This window comes from Triticum aestivum, chromosome 6B, assembly GCF_018294505.1.
Source record: "Triticum aestivum cultivar Chinese Spring chromosome 6B, IWGSC CS RefSeq v2.1, whole genome shotgun sequence".
Taxonomy (NCBI): domain Eukaryota; kingdom Viridiplantae; phylum Streptophyta; class Magnoliopsida; order Poales; family Poaceae; genus Triticum; species Triticum aestivum.
In genome coordinates this window covers 172,610,170-172,627,992 of record NC_057810.1, presented here as the reverse complement: position 1 = coordinate 172,627,992, position 17,823 = coordinate 172,610,170, and the positions used below count along the sequence as shown (strand labels likewise).

At 46.9% G+C, this 17,823-nt stretch overlaps 1 protein-coding gene and 1 non-coding gene across 2 annotated transcripts; one reads left to right on the top strand and one right to left on the bottom strand.

The window, feature by feature from the left end:
• The first annotated feature begins 10,611 nt into the window (after positions 1 to 10,611).
• LOC123136417 (NPL4-like protein) lies at positions 10,612 to 12,157 on the top strand. Its single transcript, XM_044555774.1, has one exon. The coding sequence runs from the start codon at positions 10,697 to 10,699 to the stop codon at positions 11,942 to 11,944; it is 1,248 nt and encodes a 415-aa protein (XP_044411709.1). The 5' UTR covers positions 10,612 to 10,696; the 3' UTR covers positions 11,945 to 12,157.
• Positions 12,158 to 14,774: 2,617 nt separating this feature from the next.
• On the bottom strand, positions 14,775 to 14,961 carry LOC123140241 (U2 spliceosomal RNA). Its single transcript, XR_006469887.1, has one exon. It is a non-coding gene; the product is annotated as a U2 spliceosomal RNA (small nuclear RNA).
• Between the last annotated feature and the right edge of the window lie 2,862 nt (positions 14,962 to 17,823).

Genomic DNA, 17,823 nt, shown 5'->3' with positions numbered 1-17,823 from the left:
AAATGGGGGTCATGTTGATCGAGAGGGGTGTGGTGTACCGCAAAACGGAGGAAACGGACCTCCTACGGTCGAAACAGGGGTCCTGTTGATCGGGGGGTGTGGCGTACCGCAAAACTGAGGAAACGGACATCCTACTGTCGAAACGGGACTCCACGGGATACTGTTCATCTCCATCATCGACCACCTCCAGCCTCCATGGGCTACCGTCGACCTCCTCTAGCCTCCACGGGCTCCTGTTCATCCAGCCTCCACCGCGTGCTACTCCACCGGCTACTGTTCAACCACCCCTCCACAATCTACTATTCATCCAGCCCTCCACCATCCACTATTCATCCAGCCCTCCACACCACGGGGTCCTGTTCAACCACCCCTCCACGGCCACCCCTCCACCGTCTACTGTTCATCCAGCCCTCCACACCACGGGGTCCTGTTCATCTAGAGGCAACGGCACCGCTCACTGTTCATCCAAACCCCCCGCAACGCTCACTGTTCATCCAATCGATCGGCTTCAGTTAGCAGCAGTACCGAAGGAATCGCTCCATCGGGTTTAGTTAACAGCCATCGATCGATCGCTCGAGTTCAGTAACGCGTAGCCCGCGGTGCAATCGCTCGGGTTCAGTTAGAGCCCAACGCCTCGCTCGGGTTCAGTTAGAGCCAACGCCTCGCACACACGCGCGTACGTGTACTAGAGAAACGTGCATCACTCGGCCCCCGACCTCCCACCATAACCGGCAACTCCCCAAAATTTTCCTCCCCCTCGCTTCTACCATGGTTTTTTCCGTCATGGACGGCCCAAAGAATGTCATGCAGCTGCGTCTCCGGCCCGCCCAGGACGAAAAGCCCATTTTCTGTCATGATTTTTTGTCATAGAAGTAGGAGCCCACAACATCTATGATGATACCGGGTTTTGTCACAATTATCATCATAGAAGTGTCATATGTATGACAGAAAAAAATTGTTTGGCCCAAAATGTCACGGGTGTGTCTTTGTTTTGTAGTGAGTACTCAAGACAACCATTAAATATTTGGTGGATTTCAAAACGAAGCAATCTGAGACTAACCAGATTGTTAAGGTCCTGAAGGAAAAAAGGAAATTAAATTCCTACTTGGTAAATCATAGGTGAAATGTTCTTTCCATAGTTGAATAACCTTTGTTTTGTCTGTTCATGTAATCAATCAAACCATTTGTTTTAGAGATCATGTAATAATTGTTTTTTTGTTTTTTGGTTTGTAATTTTATTTGAGCACAATTATGTATTAATTGATAAGACTCGGAGACATTTCATTTGGCTTGATGTGCCAGACCTACAAATATGCCAATCGGGCTGAATGTGCATTCAACAATAGTAGTAGTATAGATGGACCATAAGTGGCACGCATCGGAAAGGGCCAAGATGCTGGCTAAAAGACGGATGTTGTTGTAGCCAAAAAAGTTACAGCGGCCTGGCTTATGTATGTTAGTTGATATTATTGATCCATATACTCTATAAGTGTTTATATGTCTGTTAGTTCTGTACATTCTTGGTTGATTGACTCGGTATTTGAATCTTGATACATCGCTTGTGTACATATCTAAATGGGAGTACACATTATGCTGCGTTTGACATTTGAGTTGGACATGAAGTGTTACAAATATTCGAATTCACCTTAAACTGGATTCTAGTTTCTGAATTTGAGTGTCGGCATTTGTAAACCATATTCATATATGACAGTGGAATACATCTTTGTCGTCCTTTTGAAGATATATAAAAACACATAGAATGATTTATAAAGATTCATATAGGAATACAAAATGGATTCGAATTTAGTTGCCAGGGTAAACGTGGATGCTTATTGTCCCAAAATTCGAAAGAAGCAGCAAAATGTCCACTCCCATGTTGGTTGCCCGAAGCCAAGTGTTTGGGAGATGGAAATTACTGTCTACCCATTACACGGACAATCCATCGGCCCGGTTTCCACTACTCTAAATAGGGGTAGGTTAGTAACTTCAATTAGACGTGACATGACCGCCTCTGAGCCCATTCCGACACGGTGGGCGTCAAACATGGGCGGCAAAACACATTTGATTCAAGCTCGTCCGAAAGACCTCTGTTTCTCCCTCCATTCCCAATTCATACACAGTGGGCGGCAAAACAAACTCGACTCGGCCGAAATAAATGTAGGCAAATATTTTCAATAGGGGCAGGTTTGTAACTTCACTCAGACGTGACACAACCGCCCTACGTGTCAGCCCCGTTCATACACCGTGGGCGCCAACCACCCTCTCCTCGCCCGAAATCGCTCTGGGCAAATATTGGCGAGATGCGAGATTACCGTCCTATCCCCAACCGACGAGACATCCAAATTTTAAACGGGGGCTAAGTTCATAACTTTCCCATATTTCAGACAGGCGCGTCCCAAAAACATGGTTCCCCATACCTCTCCCTCCATTTTCCCATTCATACACCGTTCGCGCTAGAACACCCCATCCCCACACCAGCCTCCATCTGCCACCCCATCCATCGCCACCGTCCTCCACCACATCCATCGCCACCGTCCTCCACCATGCCGGAGCACCTACCAAGACCGCGTCATCCACTGTTAGAGATGGACGTTTCTCATCCACGGCGACGGACCAATAGCCTTGCATCGCGTCCTCTTGCTTCATCGTCGCCGTCGTCCTCTTTGTCGGGGCCACTCACACGACCTTCTCTTCCACCGCAACGAGACTTATCCCCCGATGCACCCGTCTACCATCGCAGATCTGCTTCAACGCCACCGACAGCCATAGCACCCCCGATGCCTACACGGCGCCGCAAGAGAGGTGGTACTTCATATCTCCTCAACTTTTTGATCTCAACCAGAAAACAGATCTTAACTTGGTTATTCTACTTTCTTTTCAGCTCTTAGAATTTAGTTCTTAGTTCGAAGCAAACAATGGATGCTAAATATCATTTCTCCGGTTTGCAACTTCAAATCTGCCATGGCACAGCCATAATACGGTTTAATTGATCATGCTTAGGGTTTAATTGATCATGTTGGTTCCGTGGTAGTTTCTTTAATAGAAATCGAAGGGGAAACCCTCTTTTGCTAAAAAAATATGCTTAGAGTTTCCCCCTTTTATGATCACTATATGATCAGAATACGTGCTTCATGTCATAATAACATTGCTCCGCCCATCAAGCTAAACAAGCTTAGATGTTCAAATACGAATCTGATATTATTAAAACAGAGTTGTTTAATTGGTCAGCTAAATGTTCCTAAATTAGTTTCGAAAATGCATGTTCCCCGCTCGGGTGTGTATCTCTACAAGGTGCCCACGGTGGGCTGGCCCACCCTGGGATTTTGGGTCGTCCCAGGCCCCGATTCCCCTCTATTCTGCTGCGCGCTTCCGATCTCTACTCGCCCCCAGACGCCTGCCTCGCCGACGACTTGCCGTCCCCGGACGGCATGACTCTAGGAGGAGACGCCGGACTAACAGGAGGCTAGGAGCCGCTCGCCCAACAGCGTCACCGCTGCCCGGGCGCGCCGCCGTGCCTACCTTCCCAGTCCGTTCAGGCCTCAGGCGTGCAGCACCCACCAAGCCAACCCGATTTATCCTGAGATACATCCTCAACACTCATCAGCCACTCTTCATCATCCATTTTCTAATTGATTCATTACTCATTAGGCAGGACTGTCATTAGGGTTTGTTGTGTGCTCAATGCTACCTACACATAATGGTTCAGATGTATTTCGGTAATCTTTAGTACCTCTAAAGTTCACAGGGTTTTCAAAATTACGGCCCTCGGAACAGAAACTAGTCATTTTGGATTGTTGGTCGTAGTGACATTGACCCAGATTACTACTGCAAGCCAGGTTTGTTGACAATTTTACTTGTCTTTCTTACTCATTCGATATAATATCCAATTATTCATGTTGATTAGTTGCAAACAATAAGTGCTAGACAAACTTCTTCATTCAGATTTTGGACGGCCTCTTACTGCAGTTACAATTCTGCATACTTGTCCTAATAAGCTCACAAGTAAATGATTGATTCACTACATCTATGCTTGCCTTGTCATAGTTGTTGTCAATTTCTTTTAGGGTGGACCACCCTGTTTCTAAATACTGGAACCGTAGACATGAGTGAATAATATTTCTCTATGTGATCTCTTCCATCATGTGTGGGTAACGAACACTGCATTGTATAGAAAGAAAGTGTCATTTCCAGCTTTTACATAGGTTTCGATCTTTTTACATGGAATACAATCTGCCTACTTGCTTTGTGTCGCACTACCAACACTCCACCCTTGAAGCTAAACATTACGCCACTCATAATTGCTTAGTTTATTTGTTCAAATACGAATTTCATATGATTCTAATGTTCCTACTTCAGTTTTGAAATGTGTGCATGCCTGTTATAGAGACATAAGGGGTTTGTATTTCTGTGTGTGGTCTGGTTAGCACGGTTGGGGAGGTGAACTTTGCATATGTAGGGGTTTATAGGGAGACACTCTCCGAGTTGAATCCGCAATGCATTCCATAGATATTCTGACTACTTTTTATGTTTTCGTGAATCTCAGATTCTGAACAGCATCATAATGATTATGAGCTTGCACGCATGAAAAGAATAAAGTAGAACAATGCCATGGCTGTCAAACTTGGCATTAAGGGACTGAAATCAAGTCTGGATGCAATGCAATGCAAACGCTCTCCACCTACAAATTCATGCTCAGAATATGATCCTAATAGTGATTCTGAGCTAGAGGGACACCTAAGTCAATGTAGCTCCCTAGTGGAGGAGTTAGAGGAAGATGCCCTATCTTATTCACCCATCAAGGTGCTTGCTCTAACTTTCCAAGGTTACATTGCTCGCACATATCTTGCAACTGATGCTTTGCATTGCTTCTACTTTGTTGAACTGCCATTAGCTTAGTTTACACATCGTGTATGTGAATACGCCCTACCTATCCATTTTCAGTACATATTCCATCTGTCATCATACCATATTTATCCATTCAAATGTTGTTCTTGTGTATCATACGTTCAAAAGGAAGAGGGCAATTGCTAATCATGGAGGAGCACAAGAAAAGTATTTGGAAAAGGTAGTGGCACCTGATAAGTCAAATAGCCCATTAGGTGTAGTTGCAATATCACCTGACCCACAAAATACCCCAACTCTAGCAGACTCTAGCCCTACTACACTGGTCATTTCTGATGCCCCAACTCAGCAGACCCCAACTGCAGCAAACAGTATGATTATGCCAGTTGACATAGCACCAGTTGTACGACGCAAAACCCCCATTCCAGCAAAGAGTACACCAAATCCAGTTGCCAAATCCCTTTTCGAACCAGAGAGAGCCCCAATTGCAGCAAATAGGACCCCTGTTCCATTTCTTCCTAGTTTAGAAGACGAAGCTTATGTTGTTGTCAGGAACTTTGTGCGCATCTTCCCTTCATGGAAAGATTATACCGCAGACACAGAACAATTTCCAGTCTTCCTCCACAACTTACGCGTAAGTAATGTACTAATGTTATTCATGGTCATTACTGCATATGTTTCTACTGACAGAAGACACAAGATTTCATTCTTTTAAATAGGCGAGAAGCAAACAGGATTGTGATGACGAGCAAGAGTTGGTTGCGCTTTTCAAGCACTCATTGATGAAGTATCGTTCCTACCTGAGGCAAGCGCACTTCGGTGGCAAGCCTCTGAACGAAATTTCTGTAAAGTCTCCGGTGCTACATTTATCTGACGGTGACTGGAATAATCTTGTTACACATTGGTCTCGGCTGCAGCGTAAGGTACTGTCTATTATATCACATCACAATTTGAACTACATTTCTGCATTTGCCTTAATGTCTCACTTGTACGAAAACTATTAGCAGAAGAACATTCGTTCTCAAGGGACCACAGAATCTCGCAACTATACTGCACACTCCATTGCTCTTGTGAGTACCTCTTGCCCTGTATGACCATACTTCTTTCATAGCTGTTTGATTATGTAGCATCACTGCACATGTTAGCCTCGTAATCGTCCATTTGGTGGACATTATAAGATCCGTATGGACTCTTACACAAATTTAGAATCAACCCAATGCTTTTCAAGAGGTTTAGCTCTGCAGTCCTCATGTAAGGACTGAACGTGGTCTATCACTGTACTTACATTAACAGCTACTCCCTATGTCCCATAATATAAGAACGTTTTGTACAGTACACCAGTGTTCAAAACACTCTTGTATTATGGGAAGAGGGATTGGTTCATTTTGTAGCATTCTGCATCTTATCTCCCTCACCCACCATTTACTGAAAAAGATCAAATCTATATTTAATCTTACCAACAAGTAGAATACACAGACAATGCCAGTGCAGAAGTGTAGCCCATTGCTCTTGTCAGTACATTTTGTCCTGTAACGCTTGTACTTCCAGGGATTGGTAGTTGATTATGTAGCATCAATCTGCATCTTATCTTCATTATCCTCTATCCCTTCCAGTATTATCATATATATAATTACTCTCTACAAAATGTAGAGTACAGGCAATGCTTATGAAGAAGATTCTGTGCTGAAATTCTTGAGTTATCCTTCCCTTGACTGGAGAAGGGCATTATAAAGCCGGTGTTAACTGTTAATGTAAGTCAGTCCTTCTAAAGCCTTTATCCTCAATTGCTGTTTAATTTGCTCATACTCCCTATCGTTTACTGTTGTTTAGTTTGCTGTTTCTACCAAAATGCATGTTCGTAAGAACCATAAGTTCTATGTTTTACTTGTAAAACCAAATTCCTTATTCATACCATGCACATTACTTAATACTCCCTATATGTATGCTTGGTTTTGTGGATCTATAATCCAGTGTGTGGTGAAGCAGCCCACGTTTGCACCTTGTCATCTCCTGTTTTATCTTACTGATGTGGTTGATGATATGAACAACATGTCATGCACATTATCCAAAATAGATACAATGATTTTCTTTGCCCTTCATCTATGCTTGTTATGTTGACATGGTAATCCAGTAGTGTGGTGAAGCTCCCCGCATTATGAACAATGCCAAATTATGCTATTGATATTTTGAACTTACTCTTTATTTTCTAATTTGAAATTGGATAGAATTGACAGAACAGTTATCATCTTTGTTTATACACATGCAAAACCTGTCATCTCTCTGCTTTGTTTCAGGGTGATATGCCTGATGGCATGCACAAGTCTGCTGAAGGCTGTGAGACAAACCCAACATATTTGCAGCAAAGAAGGCAAAACATCTTGAAGATAGCGGACAACCCCAAAGTCTTGTCTTGATGCAGTGTTCAAGTTACTTGAGACTAAAGCTCACATAATTTGTTGTCTGAATCAGTTCGATTTCTTCAGTCCCAAGTTCTAGCAGAAAGGCATTCTGCAACTCAACTTCGACTTGAAGTCATATCTCTAAGAAAGATTGTGGAGAACACCAATGAGAACCTCATCGCTAAACAGCTACACCTGGAAGCTATGACCGACATGTTAGGCCGGTCTCACAGCCTTGCTCAGCAACTTGCGCAACAGTTCCCCCGCAAGGCTAACCTTTCTTGAACTGTCTTGGAAGTGGTCTCGGTTCAGTATTATTTTGTTAAGCTGCAATGGTGCCCAGTTTTTGTAATATGCTTCTTCGTTGCGCTTTATGATCACTGGTGGCGAACTTCGATGCCCAGTGGATGTAATATACCTTAAATCCTTTATTGTATAATGTAGATTTATTCTTAGTTACTATGCCGTAATGTCTTTATTGTATAGAGTAGGTTTGTTCTTAATTCCTACTAGTTACTGCCATCATTCGCTATCTGAAAAAAAATCAGATGTAGTCGACCGGGCCGAAACATTCGACTCTAACGGGCCAGGTTTTTAGCGGGCCACAATTGGGCCGGCCTGCGTCTTTCTTGGGCCCGAAGATTGGGGCCTTCACACATTGCGCCAGGCCCAAATTTACACCGGCCTATATTTAGTTGGGCCTTTTGTCGACCCAACGCTTAGTTCGGCCCAGGTAGCGTTGGGCCATTAACAGGCTGAATATTGTACTGGCCTGTTACGGCCGAGATGAAATCACGGGCCTTTAGCAGGCCAAAATGCATGTTGGGCCTCAATTTTCTCTAGTCGTCGACGGGCCTTCAGCAGGCCGAAATGTAGACCGGGCCGTTTTGGGCCCAGTTAGCTCACGGGCCGTTACCAGGCCAAAACATATCTCGGGCCTTAGTTGGCCCACTGATATCATGGGCCTTTAAGAGGCCGAAAGCTTAGTACAGGCATCAACGGGCCGAATTACGCGACAGACCTTTAACAGGCCCAAAGTCATGTTGGGCTTAACTGTTGCCACCTTTAGCACGGGCCGTTAGTGGGCCCGATGTCCCGTCGGACCATATATGGCCCATGGGTAGCACGGGCCATTCCCAGGCCGAAAGTCACACCGGGCTGAAATGGGCCCATGTCTACATCAGGCCTCTAACAGGCCGAAAGTCACTGGGCTGTAGTTGGGCCCAAATATTCGGCGAACAATTAACGGGCCAGATCTGGCTTCGGGCCGCAAATGGGCCCAAATATTAGGCGAACAATTAACGGGCTAGATCTGGCTTCGGGCCGTAAATGGGCCCAAATATTGGGCGAACAATTAACGGGCCAGATCTGGCTTCAGGCCGTAAATGGGCCTTTATTAAGCAGGCCGTTATTGAGCTGGCCCACTAGTACCTGATTAAGTTCTACGGGCCTTTGACTGGGCCGGCCTTTTTAACCTATATGGGCCTCTGTTGGGCCCAGCCACGTGTCGACGTATCATAGGCATGTCTCCTCCAATGGACGGGTGACATCTGGCCCACTGACGAGCTGACAGGTGTTTCCTTCGGCCAATCAGAATTTTACACGTGGAAATTTCCCATTGGTCGGGACTGTTAACGGGTTATCGGATCCAAAATCCGACCCGATAGCTTAACGGTGTTCCGTTACGGTGGATGCCACGTGTCGGTCACCCTTGACGAAAGCACTTCTGTGATGCGCGATTTATCGTCATGGAAGTGGACACTTCCGTGATGATAATTTTGGTAATGTCATGGAACACTTCTACAACAGCACAGGTATGACTATCTTGATTCTGTCATAAATTTGTCATGAATGTACATGCATGACAAAAAAAGCGACCTACTGTGACAAACACGTATCATCACGGAAGTGTATTTTTTTTGTAGTGGATATCCCGAAACCCCATACCTCCCATAAACTTGGGCTTGCACATAGTTCTCCACGACATCCATGTCGGTTTCCTCTGGCCTTGTTTGCTTCCCCGCTAAAATTTATGAAGTAGACCATTGATGTGTTCACACAAGCCGCGGGGTAACTTAAAACAAGCCATGGAATACGTGTGAATAGATTGAGCAACCGACTTTATTAAAACCTCTTTCCCTCCTGCCGACAAGCATTTTTTCATCCATCCCTGGATATGTTTCCATATTCGGTCTTTCAAGTACCTAAAGCATCTCTCCTTTGCCTTCCCAACATCTGTGGGTTATCCCAGATATTTCTCTGATAATTCCTTGTTCTGAACATCCAGGATGTTTTTATCTCCAATCGATGTGTATCCGAGACCCTTTTGCTAAAGTAAATAGAAGACTTGTCGGTGTTTATGCTTGTCCAGAGGCAGCGTAATATGTGTTCAGTAGATCTCACACCCTGTCTGCACTAGCACTTGTTGCTTTAAGAAATAAGACTGTCTTCGGCGAACAATAAGTGATTGACAGCTAGTGCATTGGGTGCAATAAAAAGACCACGAACTCCATTGTCATGTGCTTTAAGCAAGCAAGATAGCCCTTCTACTGCCAACAAAAATAAGTAGGGAGATATCGGATCTCCCTAGCGTAATCCTCTCGACGGCCTGGAAGTTTCCAAGCTACCACTGTTAAAAAGGACCGAAAAAGAAATAGATGAGACACACCTCATTACTGTCTCCGTAAAACGGGGACTGGTTCCCAATTTGAGCATTACTTCCTTCAAATATGACCACTCTAGTCTGTCATACGCCTTCATCATATCCAGCTTAAGTGCACAAAATATGTTGTCCTTAACTCTCATTATTTTCATGTAATGCAGACACTCATATGCAGTAATGAAATTGTCCGTGATTAGACATTCAGGAACAAACGCCCACTGCTCCTCAGAAATAACCTCGGGGAGAACACTTTTCAACCCGTTTGCTAAGACCTTTGATGCGATTTTGTAAACCACATTGGAAAGGCTTATAGGCGGAAATTGTCCTAAATTTTTGGACTTGCTATCTTGAAAATAAGAATGATGAACGTTTGATTGATATCCTCCGGTGAGTCCTCTTCATTGAGCAACCTGATGATCATACATGTGACTTCCTCTCCACACAACTCTCAATGCCTCTGAAAAAGTGTGACGAAAAACCATCCAGACCAGGAGCCTTAGTTGGAAACATTTGGAACAAAGCGTTTTTGACTTCCTCATTGATGTAAGGAGCGTTGTGTGGTTGGGCCGACCCACCAACCGGAATCGCGCGTGTGGAGTCGGAGAAAGAGCCCGTGTGGAATCGCGTGTGGCCGGCCCATGTTGCTGCCCGACACGGGCTCATACAGACGCGCCTTTATACATACACACCCCACTGCCGCCGAAGGCAGTAGCCAAGAAGAACCCAACCCAAAGTAACCGCTGCGATTCCTTCCCTCAGAAGGGAAAAAAAAAAGGCATCCGCAGCCGCCGCGATGATCCTCCGCATCCGCAGCCGCGACGGCACTGACCGCATCACGGTGCCGGACGCGGCCGCCGCCACGGTCGGCGACCTGCAGCGCCTCATCGAGGCGCGCGCCACCGTGCCCGTCACCGCCCAGCGCCTCTCCCTCGACCCGGCCCTGCTCCTCCCCGCCCCGCAGCCGCCGCTCCTCTCCGACCCGGCCGCGCCGCTCGCCTCCCTGCCCCTCGCCAACGGCTCCTTCGTCTACCTCTCGTACCCGGCCGGCGCGCGCGCCGCCCAGCCCCCGCCGCCCAGGGCCCTCACCGCCGCCGGCTCCTTCGGCAAGAAGATGACCATGGACGACCTCATCGCGCGCCAGATCCGGGTCACCCGCCAGGAGGCGCCCTTCTGCTCCGCGGCCTCCTTCGACCGCGACTCGGCCAACGCCTTCCAGCTCCACGTCTCCGAGTCGCTCGCCTTCGCCGTCAAGCGGGCGGGGTTCCTCTACGGCCGCGTCGACGCCGAGACCAAGGAGGTGCTGGTCGACTTCATCTACGAGCCGCCGCAGCAGGGGTCCTCGGACGTGGTCCACCTGATGCGGGACGCCGACGAGGAGGCCCGCGTGGACGCCATCGCCGACGGGCTCGGCATGCGCCGGGTAGGGTTCGTCTTCACACAGGCAGTCGGGAGGAAGGCCAGCGAGACGGGCGAGTACACCCTGTCCAACAGAGAGGTGGTCCAGGCCGCCCAGCTGCAGGCAGAGGGCGGGATCCCGGAGTGGGTCACCGCCGTGGTGAAGCTGGAGGTTGGGGAGGACGGCTCGGCCGATGTGCACTTCGAGGCGTTCCAGATGAGCGAGGTCTGCGTCAAGCTGTTCAAGGACGGCGTGCTGGAGACGGAGATCCAGGACTCCGACGACCCCCGCCTGTCCAAGATGCGCAAGGAGGTGATTGCAGGAGGGAAGGACACCATGGAGGTGGACAATGACTTCTTCCTGGTGCCCGTGAAGATCTCCGATCACCAGGGCCCGCTCTCAATGGGATTTCCGATTGAAAACCGCGGAATTCCTCTGCCGGCAAACGCTCTCAGGAGCCACATGGATCGTGCCAAGCATCTCCCATTCGTCAAGCGGATCTCTGATTTCCACCTGCTTCTCCAGATCGCTGCTTTCCTGGATGTGAAGGCAGACGTTCCTACTCTGGCTGCGTGCGTGGGGCACCAGGCAGAGGTGCCTGAGGGCTACCGGCTCCTGATCGACGCCTTGGCAGGTCAAACATAATCAGAGAGTCTTTCCTGAAACAAAGACACGGTGTCATTTAGCAGCTTGCTCTCAGTCTCATCTCATGTGTGATTTATATGAATGTCTCAGGTGTGTAAGTCTTGTTTAAAACTCGTATATGCGATTACCATTGCACAAAGGGCGACATGTTTCATTTTGATGCTGAATCTGGTCATATACTGCTTGAAACGCAAGTCTTTTTGGTGGTTTCAATGCCTAGATGTTTATTTTTTGACATTTTCATTGCCTGGATGTTTGGAAAGGGGCAAACATTGATTTTGCAAGGCCTGTTGACTCAGATGGTAATCACTGAGATAGGAACCAACACAAATAGGGGGATTGGGAAGGGTTGATCAATTTCTTGTATGGTTTTGAAAAATGAAACTGAAGATATGACTTTGGATGGTCTATTATGTTTCTAAATATAGTCTATGCCATCGGACAACGCGCAGCGAGGGCAAGTCAGACCTGGGTAGGACTTGCGATGAACCACTTATCCAATTTTAGGACCAGATACTAGTATGACCCAACCGACACACCGGGAATACCTTTAGGACCTTCAACGCATTTTACTCGTTATCTACAGCAAAGTTATGCTGTTGAACTGATCTTTTCTACTCAAATTTCCTCTACATATCCAAGTAGAACGAAGTGGTTGGATACCCATGTTTTAGGTTGCTCAAGGAAGGGTGACATATTAATGTTGAAGTTTGGAAGTAAGGCCTGGAGTTTTTGATACTCAGGAAGGCTTGTGTTAAAATCAGAGGACTAGAACAAAAGTGGTGTGGATGGAGTGCCTTGGACCATTTTGAGTCCTTTTTGGGCTCTTATAGACGTGGCTCGACAAGGAATTTTTCCAGAATCGCTTCTATGTAGGTATAGTGAAGGTGTGATGTAGGTATCTATCTAAAATCCCACATGAGAGACTATTTGGCCTCATTGGTACTCCCTCCGTCCCATAATAAAAGAATGTTTTTGACGTTATGTTAGCTTCAAAAACGTTCTTATATTATGGGAGTAATTCTTTAGATTAGCTTAACTACTCAAGCAGCGATACAAATGGGAAAATGGGGCCAAGGGATGAACATGATGGAATGTATATATTGATTATATGGCTACTGCAGAATGGAGATGAGAAGACTTCAAGCAGAGGAACAAATGCCTCTAAATATAGCACTAGTAAGAAAAGCCTGACTGGTAGTGACACTGGAACAAGTAATGTGAGAAAGTAAAGGTAACATATTGTGTGGCTTCCTCTGCCAGCAACAGGTTCTTCGTGATGCTTGTATTCTCTTGATGCGCCGTTATGAAATCAAATAAAATCCATTCTTTATCAAGAAAAAAATGGGATTCTAGTTTTGATCACAGCATGGTGGGGAAAAAGAAAAATCCTATGTCAGAAGAGGACTCGGCATGTGGAGCCGGAATTGTGGTTTGAAGCCATGGAATAGAGCAGCTCGACATACCCAAGCTGATCGCTCTTCTTCGTTTCGACAGGAGAACCCACCTCCTCCACCCTGCTCAGGTTCTTCAACACAGCAGGAGCTGAGACTGTCCACATTGGGCGAGTGTTACTGTTGACTGTTGAGTGGCATGGTGACGCACGTACGACGACAGGCGTCGTCGGGGTTCCTCGGCACCTCCGTCGGCGTCTGAGCTGCTCGCTTCTTGTGATGACATGGTGCTGGTGCTTGCCGGTGCTGTCTGACAAGTGGAGCAACAAGCACTGTTTTTCATGAGCATGCCTCTGTTGATTAGTAGTAATCCTCGTCCGTCCCTCTGTGAGACCACTCCCCGGCAGAAGGCTCTCAGAAGCAATCGCTATGCGTCCAGTGGGACTCCTGAGGCTGCAGGCATCAGGTTGGATCTAGGCTGACATGTGGTATAAGGTTCTTAGCCCGCTAACCGTCTGAACTGTACGCACAACATGCAACGCTAGGCCGAGTGAATGGAAAAGCTGGTGATTCCATTTGATCTGTAACGACATGGGTTCCATTTTGGCTATCACTGTCCTGAATTTTCCAAAGTGAAAGTGAGCGCACTAGTTGTTCCGAGGCAATCTTGTCGTCAGAATAACATCTTGATGATCATCTTACCCTGTCCGTTAGGATTTTATTCTTCACGCTAGTAGGATCGGAACGAAAAACTCGATTGATTAGAGTGCCTTAATCTTATTATCATCTCTCTCGGTGAATTGCGGCAATACTTTTTTCTGTTAAAAGAGATGTTTATTATTAGCGCTTTATTTTCTAGTTGCAGTGGTAGGCTTATGTAGATACTGGCTGGGGTGGCATGTGATGTTCGGTATTATCCTTGCTATATACGTAGTACTGTTCTGCGTTGACAAGTGGAAAGTGTTGTACTTTCCTCTTCTTTTTAGAACAGTGTTGTACTTTCCTGTCTATATCTTATTTAACGGCTTTATTCATAAGCGTGCACATGAAAATGTAACTATCTGCCAGAAAGCAAGAGTTGTTAAACTCAAACAGATAATAAAATGCTGATGATACAAATCTCTCTTCTGCGGCATTCCTGACACATTAGTCTTGCACTCGTGCACTTACACAAAGGTAAACAAGATTATGTGAACAAGTTCTGTGAAGTTGGGCTGGCACAGACACAGACACTACAGTCACACGGATAATGGGAGCGCTTGAGAAAACAGGCGTTGGCATTTCTTGACTTGTTTGTTTAGGTGACAATGTTGCAGTTGCAGAACAGAGATTTATATCAATGTTCTTGACCTTAGCTTTGCTCCATCATTGCTGCAACAAGTTCAGAATGGTGTTGTTTTCATTTTCCCCGCTATAGCTGCTGCGACGAGTTAGGCCAGCAATCAACAACGTGTCAATAGACTTGCATCAACAGCATTGAAGGCGATCCATATGAAAACAAAACGCAAACTGTCACAAGAACCAAATTTCAGTACACACCTGCATGCCCAAGGACATATCAGATATTAAACTGATAAGAACAGATACTACACTTGATCTTAGCCAAAAGGCCGAGAAAGGTATGAGTTCTCCCTTCTCCAGCCTGTAAGACAATAAGTTTTGGGAACCAGCACAACCCTCTAGGGGTGGCTTATCTCATTATATATAATGGTTGTGTTACAATACGTACATAGGTACAGAAGTTATACATAGTCTAACACCCTCCCTCAATCTTAGCCACTTTCTAAAGAACTGAGAAGGGTAAGATTGCGCCTACAAGCCTCAAACTGTGGCAGTGGTAAAGGCTTAGTGAAGATATCTGCAAGTTGATCCTTAGACGAGATAAACTTGATCTGAAGTTGCTTCTGTGATACACGTTCCCGTACAAAGTGATAGTCAACTTCAATGTGTTTCGTTCGGGCATGAAATACTGGATTTGCAGAAAGGTATGTAGCACCGATGTTATCACACCAAAGAATAGGAGGCTGTGGTTGAGACAAACCCAACTCCTGAAGCAAAGACTGCACCCAAATAATCTCTGCAGTAGCATTAGCCACAGCCTTGTACTCAGCTTCAGTACTGCTACGTGACACAGTAGCCTGTTTCCGAGCACTCCAGGCGATCAAATTAGAGCCAAAGAATACTGCATAACCCCCCGTGGATCGCCTGTCATCTGGGCTACCAGCCCAATCTGCATCAGAGAAGGCCGAAAGGACCCGAGAGGAAGTCGGCCGAATATGCATACCAAAAGTCAGGGTGAACTGAACATAACGAAGAATGCGTTTAACAGCAGCCCAATGAGTATCTCTGGGAGCCTGAAGATACTGACAAACCCTGTTAACAGCATAAGAGATATCTGGTCTCGTGATCGTCAAGTACTGAAGTCCACCAACAATGCTTCTGTACTCTGTGGCATCCGCAGGAGACAAAAGCTCACCATCAACAGTTGTTATCTTGTCGATAGACGACATGGGTGTGGTGGTCGGTTTGCACTTCAGCATGCCGGCTTTTTGTAACAACTCCAAGGAGTACTTCTTCTGCGTAAGGACAAGACTAGTAGCACGAGAAGTGACCTCAACTCCAAGAAAGTAGTGAAGCTTCCCAAGATCTTTGACCGCAAAATCAGCACCAAGAGAGCAGACAAGAGCATCAGCAGCACACTGAGAAGAGCTGACAAGGATAATATCATCGACATATACCAAAAGATACATAGTGACTTCTGGCTTCTGTAGAAGAAATAATGAAGTGTCAGCAGTGGACGGCACAAACCCATGAGCACGAAGGGCAGAGGCAAGGCGGGCATGCCAGGCACGATGAGCTTGCTTCAAACCATATAGTGCTTTGGAAAGACGACAGATATAGTCAGGACGATCAGGATCAGAGAAACCAGGCGGTTGTTTCATATAAACCTCTTCCTCCAAAAATCCATGTAGAAAAGCATTCTGCACATCAAGTTGACGAAGGGACCAACCACGAGAAACAGCAATGGAGAGAAGAAGCCGAATAGTGGTAGGCTTGACGACAGGACTGAAGGTGTCCTCATAGTCAAGACCATGACGCTGCCGAAAACCGCGAGCAACAAGTCGCGCTTTGTAACGCTCAATAGATCCATCCGAATGCTTCTTCACTTTGAATACCCATTTTGAGTCAATAACATTTACCCGTGGTGGTGGAGGAATGAGAGTCCATGTCTTGTTACGAAGAAGAGCATGAAACTCCTGCTCCATAGCCTCTCGCCAATGTGGAATGCGCAGGGCAGCCTGATATGAGCGAGGCTCAGAAGATGGATCCGCAACAGCAGCAGCCAAACAAGCAGCCAACCAAGCAACCGTACCATCCGTATGTTCCTTAGGTTTGAAAATGCCACTGCGACTGCGTGTATGTGGTCGAGACACAGGAACCACCAAGGTCGACGGAGCAGCCTGCAACGGGCTGGAGGACGGCGACGTTGACGAGTCAGCCGGTGACGAGGAGCCAGGCACGGTAGCCTCGGACTCAGTCGGCGAAGAAGGCCGGCCAACCGGCGAAACCGGCAGAGCAGACGAAGCAGCTGGCGACTCCGGCATCCCAGACCGGGCCGATGGCGAGCTCGGCATAGTGGGCCGTGGCGCGGCCGGTGTCGCGGGCCGATCCGCTGATGAAGGCGACGTGAGGACCCGAGCCGCGGGCGAAGACGGCGTGACGGGCCGAGCCACGGGCGACTCGGCGGCCGCTGGCGAAAAAGGCCGAGCCGCTGGAGACTCGGCGATCACTGGCGTAGCAGACCGAGCAGTGGAGATGCTCGGCGCGACGGGCTCGTCGGGTGACCATGCATGGGCACGCGAATCGATGCCATGCAACAGAGGGCGATCGACATGCCCACCAGAAGACGACGATGATGATGGTGAATCCTCCAACAGCTCCAAACGAGCTCCACGTCCGGTTCCTGCACCATGGTTAGGTAACAGCAAAGGAGAGTATGCAACATCATGAAATTGGTCAGAAGCAACAGAGGATGAATGCAGGGATGGTGGTTCGACAGTGGACACAGGAAGGTTGGCAAAGGGAAAAACATGCTCATCAAACACGACGTCCCGAGATATATAGACACGATTAGTGGGAACATGAAGACATTTGTAACCTTTATGAAGAGAGCTATAGCCAAGGAAAACACACTTCTTAGAACGAAACTCAAGCTTGCGCTTGTTATATGGACGAAGATGCGGCCAGCAAGCACACCCAAATACCTTGAGAAAGGTATAATCAGGTTGTTCATTAAGGAGAACCTCAATGGGAGTCTTCATGTTTAAAACACGAGTAGGAGTACGATTGATGAGAAAGCATGCAGTGGTGAAAGCATCACTCCAAAACCGAAACGGAACAGATGCATGGGCCAAAAGAGTAAGACCAGCTTCAACAATATGACGATGCTTACGTTCGACTGAACCATTCTGCTGATGTGTATGT

Coding starts and splice junctions, on each gene's coding strand:
- LOC123136417 (XM_044555774.1), top strand. CDS start 10,697: ATGATCCTCCGCATCCGCAGCCGCGACGGCACTGACCGCATCACGGTG.